This window comes from Leuciscus leuciscus (assembly GCF_965113295.1).
Source record: "Leuciscus leuciscus genome assembly, chromosome: 20".
NCBI lineage: Eukaryota > Metazoa > Chordata > Actinopteri > Cypriniformes > Leuciscidae > Leuciscus > Leuciscus leuciscus.
In genome coordinates, this window is record NC_138744.1 from 26,051,356 (window position 1) to 26,062,837 (window position 11,482).

General features: G+C 35.3%; 1 protein-coding gene across 1 annotated transcript; it reads right to left on the bottom strand.

The window, feature by feature from the left end:
* Positions 1-48: 48 nt before the first annotated feature.
* On the bottom strand, positions 49-2,822 carry LOC309484139 (uncharacterized protein). The gene is made up of 3 exons (XM_082150377.1): positions 2,389-2,822; positions 1,745-1,924; positions 49-1,360 (listed from the first exon to the last, which is right to left on the bottom strand). The coding sequence occupies exons 1-3, from the start codon at positions 2,665-2,667 to the stop codon at positions 242-244; spliced, it is 1,578 nt and encodes a 525-aa protein (XP_082006503.1). The 5' UTR covers positions 2,668-2,822; the 3' UTR covers positions 49-241.
* Between the last annotated feature and the right edge of the window lie 8,660 nt (positions 2,823-11,482).

Below are 11,482 nucleotides of genomic sequence, written 5' to 3' on the forward strand. Positions count from 1 at the left end.
CAAAAATGAAATAATAAATCCAAGTAAATGTTTATAGAAAATAACTTTTTTAATTTTCAAAGTTCAAGTGTATATTTCAGAATGAAATTGAATGGGGTCACTTGTTGGAAATATGATTGCCTTTAAGCATCAAAGTAATATTGAGATGACCCCTCTAAATATTGATAGATTTTGGATTAAATGTGCAGAATTAGTAGAACATTTTACAACTTAAATAAAGCTTTAACATGTCTTCTTTTATTTACTTTGCCAACTGATCTTGAAAGTTAACAAGACAACAAGCAACAAAGACAGCCTGACTTGCTAGTGGAGTTAGAGACAAGGGAATCGTGCCAGAGATCAGTTTAAATTTCTTAATACGTTCGTTATATCGCTCTACATGGATACGTGCCTTTGCTATTTTTCTTGTCAGAAGCTCTTCTTGGGGTGTGAGCTTATCCCGACCTTTCAAAAATGGAGGAATGTTCATCTTGACCTGTCTTGACATGAGTAAGTCTTTCACAGTAAAGCCTCTGTCAACTAATAAAAGATCACCGGGATGTAAATGCTCCAATATGCCACTTTGTTCAAATATGTCTCTGTCACTTATAGCACCCTCGTAAAGATCTGAGACGAACACACCAGTGCCATTAGGCGCAACAGCTATCAAACACTTAAATGTGTGATGGTGCTTATAATTTGAGAATAAGTTTCCTTGCTGAGAAAAGTTACGAGGCATTTGTACGAAGAATTCTGTACAGTCCACAGAGCACCGAATATTTTTGAACCCTTTGAATGATTTAGGCATAAATTTCTTGAGGACAGATCTATCTGGGAACAGTTTTACCTCTTTAAAGTGGCAGTACAATAATTGGAGCCATGTAGTAAACCTTAGTGAGGACTCCGATAATTTGAATAAGAATGACATTGTATAAAAGCAATAGCCACGACGTAGTCTAACAACAGTCATAAATAGTTCCTCGATTGGTTTTGTCTTTCTCCTCTTCTTAGTTGAACTCTGCTCACTTTTCCCAGTACTGTTCCAGTAAGTAAGGTTATTTACCGCGGGGCCGAGGAAGTTGAATAAGGCCATGAAGTGTAAAAACGAAAGTCCAGTAAAGAACTTCATTTTTCTGGCATCATCTTTAACATCATCTAAAGTCAGGAGGGCCTCATCTTCAGGTTTCTGATCACTTGGAGGCACATCAGGAGAAGAAGGCCTGGATCTCGATACAGTTGCTTCATTCTTCAGTATGATGTTTTCAATCTTGGACTGCAACATGTATCGGTCATATACAGTCTGACAGCCAACATCCACCATCACCTTTGAACATTTGGAGCAGGGTTCCAGAGCTTCTGTTTGAATCCCTACAGAGTTAGCCTGACAGAAAAACAAAGATACATGTACATTAATACTGGTACAGATTTATAGGGCTACAAATATACCTGATAAATTAGAATTTAAGTGGACTAGATCAGGAATTAGCTTAAAATGTTTTGTGTATAAAAATCAATTTTTGTTTTCTGGATGGCCCTCAAATTTGTGATTATTGAAATTTTCAAAGATTGCTTGGCTCCACCTTTTTCTGATGTTATTAAAAATGAAGCTGTTGTAAAAGTGTATATTAAGAGGCCACGTTCTTAATACCCACAATTTGTTGTTTGATAGAGCACATACTCAAAGATCTAAATAGTTTAATATCGCTTATTGAAGTATATGACAATCAGATTTACACTACATCAAAAAATATCTTTGTACACTTACTTTATTTTCTTCTGTGTCAGTAACATCTAGAGGTGAGATCATACTGAGATCCAACAAGATGTTTGCTGCGTCGAGATCAGTATTTGCGGAGTCCACCACTTTCCTTCTTTTTGTCGCTGGAGTGCTTGCGAATGGCCTAGGTGTTGGTGCTTTTCTCCTCCGCCTGATAATACGTTCAATCTGCAACAATAAACCAAAATTCTTTACAAATCTCCTGAAAAACTCTGCTTATCCTTTCTAATAATAACTTCTCATACATCTCACAGGTGAGGCCTTAGTTCAGGCCCATCTCAACTCTCAACAAGATAGAATAAATAAAGCATCTGTTTTATATAACGCTTTTCTGGAAACTCAAAGACGCTTTACATTGCACTATTCATTCATTCCACACTGGGTGGTGGTAAGCTACTACTGTAGCCACAGCTGCCCTGAGGTAGACTGACAGAAGCATACAGACAGAAAATAAAAGGTTGTTCATCAATATCACGATTGATGTGTGAAGCAAAAAAAAAAAAACACAGGTTAGAACAACAGTGGCAGAGAGACCATTTAAAAACTTTTTTCACGTCATTCATTTTCGTCAGACAGTAGCAGTACGGCCAAACGCCAAGCAAAAAAGAAAGGAAATTATAGAAATGGCTTACCTCTTCGGGGCAGGCTGTGGCCGGCAATGGATCAGGATTGTCATCTGTAGGACCATGGCCCCCAACAAAATGTTTACAACATATGAAGGTGAATGGTTTCACGTTGCTGGCATTGAACTGGTCTTTTGGACGTCCGCACAAGTTGACCCATCGTTCACATTTATCCCTCTGGGTTTTTGGCTTCGGGAAACGAATAAAGAATACATCCTTCATATGTGGACGGTCATAGTGTCTGGAGTCGTTTCTGCAAGTTCCATAGCAGCAGTGTTTACTCGGCATGTTCTTATTTGAGGGATAACCGGCAGAAAACAAGCAGTACTAGCATGAATCATAAGCGAGCGCGCTTCTATGTTGACCGCCTTCCGGTTTACGTTGCTGACGTCACGCGGCCTTGCGGTCTAAAAATAGCACTCGTGCGGCACGCTATTAAACTACTATTCTATGTACTTATAAACTTATCTATCTATCTATCTATCTATCTATCTATCTATCTATCTTCAAACATTATCTATCTATCTATCTATCTATCTATCTATCTATCTATCTTCAAACCTTATCTATCTTCAAACCTTATCTATCTATCTATCTATCTATCTATCTATCTATCTATCTATCTATCTATCTATCTATCTATCTATCTTCAAAACCTTTCCATCTATCTATCTATCTATCTATCTATCTATCTATCTATCTATCTATCTATCTATCTATCTATCTATCTATCTATCTATCTATCTATCTATCCTTTATAACTAACGAATCTTTCTTTCTAACTAATCCATCCATTTTTCTTTCTAAATAATCCATCTTTCTTTGTTTCTTTTTTATTTATTTATTTCTAACTAATCTTTCTTCTTTCTTTCTAACTAATTCATCTTTCTTTCTTTCTAACTAATCCATTTTTCTTTCTTTCTTTCTTTCTTTCTTTCTTTCTTTCTTTCTTTCTTTCTTTCTTTCTTTCTTTCTTTCTAACTAATCTATCTTTCTTTCTATTCTTTCTTTCTTTCTTTCTAACTAATCTATCTATCTATATCTATCTATCTAACTAATATTTCTTTCTTTCTTTCTAACTAATCTATCTCTCAATCTTTCTTTCTAACTAATATATCTTTCTTTCTAACCAATATATCTTTCTTTCTTTTTAACTAATCTATCTTTCTTTCTTTCTAACTAATCTATCTTTCTTTCTTTCTAACTAATCTATATATCATTCTTTCTAACTAATCTATCTATCTTTCTTTCTAACTAATCTCTTTCTTTCTAACTAATCTATCTTTCTCACTAATCCTTCTTTCTAACTAATCTATCATTCTTTATTTCTAACTAATCTATCATTCTTTATTTCTAACTAATCTATCTATCATTCTTTCTATCTAATATATCTTTCTTTCTTTCTTTCTTTCTAACTAATCTATCTATCATTCTTTCTAACTAATCTTTCTTTCTTTCTAACTAACTAATCTATCATTCTTTCTAACTAATCTATCCATCATTCTTTCTTTCTAACTAATCTATCTATCATTCTTTCTAACTAATCTATCTTTCTTTCTAACTAAACTATCTATAATTCGTTCTAACTAATCTTCTTTCTAACTAATCTATCTATCTTTCTTTCTAACTAATCTATCTTTCTTTCTTTCTAACTGATCTATCTATCTTTCTTTCTTAATCTTTTTTCTTTCTAACTAATCTTTCTTTCTAACTACTCTTTCCTTCTTTTTTCTTTCTCTCTTTTTTCTTTCTCTCCTTTTTCTCTCTCTCTCCTTTCTCTCTCTCTCTCTGTGCGCATGTGCGGCGTGTTTGTGGGGAGCGCGTGAGCAAGGAGTGTGTGGAGTTGCTGAGTGAGTCAAACTTTTCCTTTCTGAGTTTATTTATTTATTTTGAATATTGCTGTAAGTTAGAGGAGAAGGTGTTATAGTGGCTATTTTTGTCAGTTTATCTGATAAAGATGGGCTCAAATTCCGATGGATTTTCCTGTTTGTCTGCTCGGCACGCGTGCAAGTGCATGCCGTCAGATGAGTCCGTGTCTATTGAGAGTGTTTTGGTCGCTATTGGTCGAGAAATAGGTGCACAAAACATAATGTCCGCTTCAAGAATGAATAAAGCAATTGTTGTTTTTCTGAAGGAAATCGAAATGGTTAGTCAATTGGTGGAGTGTGGTTTGACTGTTCAGGATGTATTTGTTCCAATTTTACCTTTGTCTTTCTAAAAGAGTGATGTTGTCAAACGTACCTCCGTTTATTTCTGATAAAGCGCTCGAGTCTATCTTAGCTCGTTATGGAAAATTGGTTGGGCAGATTAGAATGATTCCTCTAGGACTGAAAAATCCGGAATTGAAACATGTCATGTCTTTCAGACGTCAGGCTCTGATGATATTAAGCGCTGAATTTGAAAGTGTTTGGTAAGGACTGTACAATATTTATCACTACTGAGACTATGAAATGCTTTATTTAAGGTGCATAACAATGACTAACGTTTCGATGTAGTTACAGAAGATGTAACTACATCGAAACGTTAGTCATTGTTATGCACCTTAAATACATTTTTTATCAAGGAGACATCTGTGTTGCACCGGCGATTCCCTTTTTTCTGCTCTGTTTTGTCTTGCCTTGGTTGCACCGGATTGTTGTGGATCACAGAAGCGCAGAGAACCTCCTTTTCACTATGAAATGCTTTGTTTGTTTGTTTCGCAAAGAATGGTTCAGTGCAAGATCCAATTGTTTTGGAGAATAATGAGTTGGTTAAACCGACTACAGAAAGCACTGCAGTTGATTTGAATGTGGAAATTGAATGTGTCTACTGAAATGAGAGAACAGTTGCCTCAGGGTGGCAATATTGAGATTACAGAAACGGATGCGATCATTCCTGATGCTAGACAGAGTGGAACGAATGACCCTTTAGAGATTGTGGAGGAGGTAGAACAATCTGGAGAACAAGATGGGTCTAAAGTGAGGGATGTCTTGGATGAGGTGCAGGCATCGAATAGGGATATGTCCCAAAATGATGCTGAACCAATATCACAGGATGTTGACAGTGATTCAGATAGTGAGTGTTCAGACTTAATCACTGATGAATTGACTTTTCGCCAAGCCCCGCCCCCCTTAGTTACTGTTGCTACGTCCGACAAACAAATGGTCAAACACGACCAGCGCGACAGATTGCCATGACGGGAAGAGGTATACCCGTGCGTGTCAGTGACCTTTTTTGGAGTAATACCTCCGCGATATCCTCCAGATCGACGCAAAAGGGGTTACAGTAAGTTATGCAGTGGAGGGATATATTCAAAATATAAAAATACACAATGAAGGAGACACGACTACTATCGAGGCTAATGCTTACCGGTCTCAAGCGAAATCTGAGAAACCCCATGACAATCGCAGAAAAATCTCTAATACCCACGCAATCGACATAAACACACTTGCAGACGGCATCTTGGAAGTTTGTGATCAACCAGCATCCGTAGGCATCGTAGACCTCTTCTTCTGTCTTGATTTTCTCCGATTTGTTGCAGACAATCGCAGTTATCTGAGCTTTTAGCTATATTTTGCTAATTTTTATTAGCAAATTTGATTTTTATTGTTTTGTTCCAGTTCAGCCCTGCTAACGTTATGTGCTTTGTTCTTGGGGAAGGGAAAAAACTAACGTTAGGGTTGCCAAATGTCCCGTATTTTGGGCATAATTTATTTGTGATAATTAATAATGCATAATTTATATCTCCCTTGTCCTGTTTTTTTTTTTTTTTTGGACTGCAAAGCTGATCTAACCACTGACTGATACAGCAGCAGTGCTGATCACGACACCTGTTATCATCCTATCAATATATCATATATTATGATATAATATATCATTATTTAGGGACAAATCATTGTTTGATTTACCGCTCCGAGCGGGACTTTCAATGTCAGCATTTTGATTTCGGCAAATCATAGGTGAATGCAAACAACGTGATTATTGATTCCAACATCCACCCACGCAAGAAAACGTGCAGCCTACCTGAGGGAATAATACGCTGATTTACTGCTCAATAAATATTTCTGATTGTTATCAATGTAGAAAACTGTTTTTTTTTTTTTCAGGATTCTTTGATGAATAGAAAGTTTCAGAGTTTTCTGAAATAGAAAGCTTTTCTAACGTTATAAATGTCTATACTGTCACTTTTGATCAATTGAATGCATCCTTGCCTATTACTTTTCTTAATTTCTTAAAAAATCTTACTGACCCCAAATTACTTTTACCGGTTCTTTGTGGCAAGCTTTATGTGTGCGGTCGTGCGCTTGAGTGCAGCTATATTACGTAAACGCTCATTATCCTGTAGACTGTATAGCCTATTTAAGTCATTCAATTACAGTAATATAAAGGGGCGATTTGTCCACTAATGGCTTAAATGAATAACTATGGTCGACTAGATAATGTTTTTTTTTGTCGGAGGCAGCCCTTATTCCACATATTTACAAACGCCGTGGGCGCACCACTTCACCATCTTGCTTGGAGAATGTTTGTCGGACCTGCTCACATAGTAACGGTTGCTATGATGTGTGATTGGACAATGGCCGTTTTGGGGGAGGGGCCGGCGAAAGGTCAATTGGATGAATTCAATTCTCAGGAAAGTACTGTTGGGCGATTAAAGAGGATCCGGTATTATAGTTTGGAACAGCTGGATAAATTCTTGAATGCTACAAAAAACCAGAGAAAACCAAAGATTGAAACGTATTTTCCTGATTTGAAGCTTTTTATTGATTCCTCTGCTATGGCTATGAAGAAAGCAACACTTGAGGAATTAGATCAGCCTAAGTGTTATCGTTTAAAAAAGTTTGTAAGTGCTGTCAGAAAAAGAGTAAAGAAAAGTCCTTAAAGAGGTAGCCTATTATGTATTGGAAATTACATCTATATTGGCATTTATTCATTTTCTCTTTTTTCATCCTGATGGTATCCTTTAATATCGGATCCTTAAATATAAATGGATGTAGGGATGTACGAAAGAGAGTGACTTTATTTAAGTATTTACAACTTAAAAAAGCAGATGTAATTTTGTTGCAAGAGACTCATACTGATGCCTGTAATTAGACAGATTGGATAAATGAATGGGAGGGCAGTATTAGTCTTAGTCATGGTACGAACGCGTGTTCTCAAAGCGTGTTAAAGATAATCCAGTTTTCTTAGAAATAATACCAGGACGCCTTCTTAGAGCTGATTTAATAATAGGCAATAATAGTTTTTTTTCTTTTTATAATATCTATGCTCCTAATATAGGAAGCGAGCGCTGTGATTTTTTTCTGAAACTTTCTGAAGAATTGTTGAAGTGTTCAGATGATAAGATTGTTGTTATAGGTGGTGATTTTAATTGTACAGTAGATCATAAATTGGATAGGAATCATGAAGAACCTCATTTTGGTTCAACAGATGTTCTTAAATCTTTAATTAATAGACATAGTCTTGTAGATTTGTGGAGGGATGTTTATCCTCAAGTTAAACAATATACTTGGCTGAAAATTAATTCAAATAAGGTTTCTGCTGCCAGATTGGATCGCTTTTATATTGAGGAATGCAATAAAGGAAGATTTTTTAGTAATCGTATCTCCCCTACATCTATATCAGATCATCATTATATCTCTATGTCTATGTCTGTCTTGTCACCTAAATCCTATAAGTCACAGTGGCACTTTAATAATACATTACTTCAAGATCACATCTTTGTGCACTCTTTTGGTCTTTTGTGGAAGTCTTGGAGAGAAGAGAGAGGTAGTTATTCATCTCTAAGTCAATGGTGGGATCTGGGAAAAGTCCAGATAAAGGTTTTTTTTGTCAACAATACACAGCAAATAATACTGAGAACTTGAAAGTGAAGATGAAGATGATAGAGCAAGAAATTCTTCAACAAAGCCTCCGCAATCAGGGAGGAGGTGATATCATTAAAGAGAACAAAGGCCTTTTGAAGGATTTATTGGAAGAGCAGGAGAAGGAGACACTTGTCAGAACAAGATATGTGAAGTGCAATGAAATGGATGCTCCAACTGCTTTTTTTTTTCGGACTGGAGAAAAAATCTAAAGAGCAGAAATTTTTTCACAAACTGAAACTTCCTAATGGCAAAGAAATAACCAATCAACGAGAAATTATAGTTTCTGCTATTTCTTTTTATGAAAAACTTTATCAGTCCGAATTTTGTGATGAAGTAGCAGTTGAAGAACTTCTTCTAGATCTTCCACAGTTGTCTAAAGAAGAAAAGATGGAATTGGAAGAATACTTGACTTTTGATGAGCTTTCAAGTGCTGTGCAAGGGCTGAACAGTGGCAAATCTTCTGGTGTGGATGGTCTCTCTGCTGAGTTTTTAAAAAGCTTTTGGAATGTTATTGGACATGATTTGTATGATGTTTTTTTGGAGTCCTTTAATCAAGGTGTTTTACCCTTAAGCTGTCGGAGAGCAGTGTTGTCATTAATCCCTAAGAAAGGAGATCTTGGCCTTTTGAAGAATTGGCGCCCTGTGTCGTTGCTGTGTACTGATTTTAAGATACTGTCAAAAGCTATAACTAATAAGTTGAAGAAATGTATGGCAACTATAATTCACGAGGATCAGTCATACTGTATCCCTGAGCGGAAAATTTTCGACAACTTGTTTTTGCTAAGAGACATTATTGCAGTTGCTAAAAAAACATCAAATTGATATTGGACTCTTATCTTTAGATCAAGAAAAAGCTTTTGACAGAGTGGATCACTTTTATTTACTAAAGACTCTGAAGGCCTTTGGCTTTGGACCACAATTTGTCTCTTGTATTAAACTGCTTTACAGTGAAACATCTAGTATGCTTAAGATTAATGGTTGTTTAACTAGACCTTTTGCAGTAACAAGAGGTATACGACAAGGATGCCCTCTTTCAGGACTTCTATATTCAATTTCAATTGAGCCTTTGTTGTCACATTTGAGGAAACGACTATATGGATTCTGTATTCCTGGTTTTCCAGAGATCCCACCTGTAAAACTCACAGCTTATGCTGATGATATAACTGTTTTCATAAGGAACATTGATGATATGGCTGCTTTGACTTCTAGTTTGAAAACTTTTCAAAAAGCTACATCTGCTAGAATCAATTGGGATAAATGTACATCCCTTCTGTTAGGCGAGTGGAGGGATATAGATCCTCCTCAAATCCCACAACAATGTGAATGGATCAAAGATGGTTTTAAAGTTCTTGGGGTATATTTAGGATCTGATACTTATATGAAAAATAATTGGGAAGGATTAGTTGATAAAATTGTGGGGAAACTACAGAAGTGGAGATGGATTCTCCCGAGGTTATCTTTCAGAGGGAGATGTTTAATAATCTGGCAGCCTCAATGTTGTGGCACAGATTTACAGTGTTGAACCCCCCTGAAGAGTTATTGACTGGTATTCAAAAAGTATTTGTTAAATTCTTTTGGGATGGTTATCATTGGCTTCCTCCTGGAGTTTTGTATCTCCCAGTTGTAGAAGGTGGTCAAAGACTTATAAATCTGGAGGCGAGAGTTAAGACAATGAGGTTTCAAACATTACAAAGGCTATTATATTGTTCAGATAAGATACCCTGGATTGCATTAGGTTTTGGGGGAGTTGGATTAGCTAAGCAGTTATTAATTGAAAAATCTGTCCAAAATCCAAATCCAAGAGTGTTTCTTCTTCTAACTTTTATGTAACTGTATTAAAGGCCTGGCAAATGTTTAAAAATGTTTGAGATGATGATAAACATTATGGTGTTTTAGAACCATTGTTTTTTAATCCTCTCTTTAAAAGGAATTCTTCCATTCTGAGTTCAGTAATTGACAAGTTTTTAAACACAGGAATAGCTACTGTAAAATATTTAATTGATTTTTCAAAGGGTCAATGGTATACGGCTAAATCTATAGCTAATAGAGTTGGGCTTAGATCAGAAAGATGTGTTGAAGGGATAATTGGAGATCTTAAAAAATCTTTTCCTCAGTCTTTCTTGACCTATGTAAACAATTTTATTGAGAATGATGAAAGGCCTATGATTTTTCCAGATCTTCGAGTTAACATAAGTCTTGATTTGGATGAAGATTTAAATGATACTTTATTGAAAAGATTTGAAGATGTATTGTTTCATAATGTTGACAAAAAGATATTATATTGTATGTGTGTGAAATCCTTGTTTTATACTCAATTGAAAAGACGTGTTGATACTAAATGGAGAGAACATCTATCAATTTATTCAGAAATAACTCCATCATGGAGGTGTTTGTATAAGCCCCCTATTCCTAAGAGGTCTGGGGATCTCCAGTGGAGAGTACTCCATTGTGCTGTGGCAACTAATAGTTTTGTATAAAAATTTAATGAGATGGTTTTATCTGCATGCCCTTTTTGCAATATTCTCTATACTGTTTTTCATTTTTTTTGTGATTTTTCAAGATTAATTCCTTTGTTTGAATTGTTGGATAAAATATTTACTAAGCTTGGTTTTATGTTTACAAAAAATATGTTCATTTTTGGTGTGAAGTATAAGAAAGAATGGAAAGTACAATGTACACTTGTGGGACAGGCAAAGCTATCTATTTTAAAATCCCATACAAGAATGAAGGAGAAGATGCTGATTTGCTTGGAATGTTTAAAACTCTTGTAGAGGGCCGGGTTGTTATGGAATATACATACTGTAAATTAACAAATAACATGATTTTTTGGATGTGAGGTGGAGTGTGAAAAATGCTCTTGTGATAAGAGATGAGCTTGGAAAGTTATTGTTTAATTGGTGAATTGTAAAGAATGTTTTTAAATTAGTTGTTTGATTAAAAGTCTCTTTCTTTCTTTCTTTCTTTCTTTCTTTCTTTCTTTCTTTCTTTCTTTCTTTCTTTCTTTCTGTTTCTTTCTTTCTTTCTTTCTTTCTTTCTTTCTTTCTACCTACTCTTTCCTTCTTATTTCTATCTATTTTTCTTTCTTTCTGTCTATCCTTTCTTTCTTTCTTTTTTCTTTCTTTCTTTCTTTCTTTCTTTCTTTTATATCTATCTTTCTTTCTAACTAATCTTTCTTTCTTTCTTTCTTTCTTTCTTTCTTTCTTTCTAACTAATCTATCTGTCTTTCTATCTAATCTTTCTTTCTAACTAATCTTTCT

Bases quoted from the DNA above. Each gene is read 5' to 3' on its own strand.
- LOC309484139 (XM_082150377.1), bottom strand. From the start codon at position 2,667: ATGCCGAGTAAACACTGCTGCTATGGAACTTGCAGAAACGACTCCAGA. The intron at 1,925-2,388 runs GTAAGCCATTTC...TTATTGTTGCAG, and splicing joins CCACAGCCTGCCCCGAAGAG to ATTGAACGTATTATCAGGCG. The intron at 1,361-1,744 runs GTAAGTGTACAA...TTTTTCTGTCAG, and splicing joins CTGACACAGAAGAAAATAAA to GCTAACTCTGTAGGGATTCA.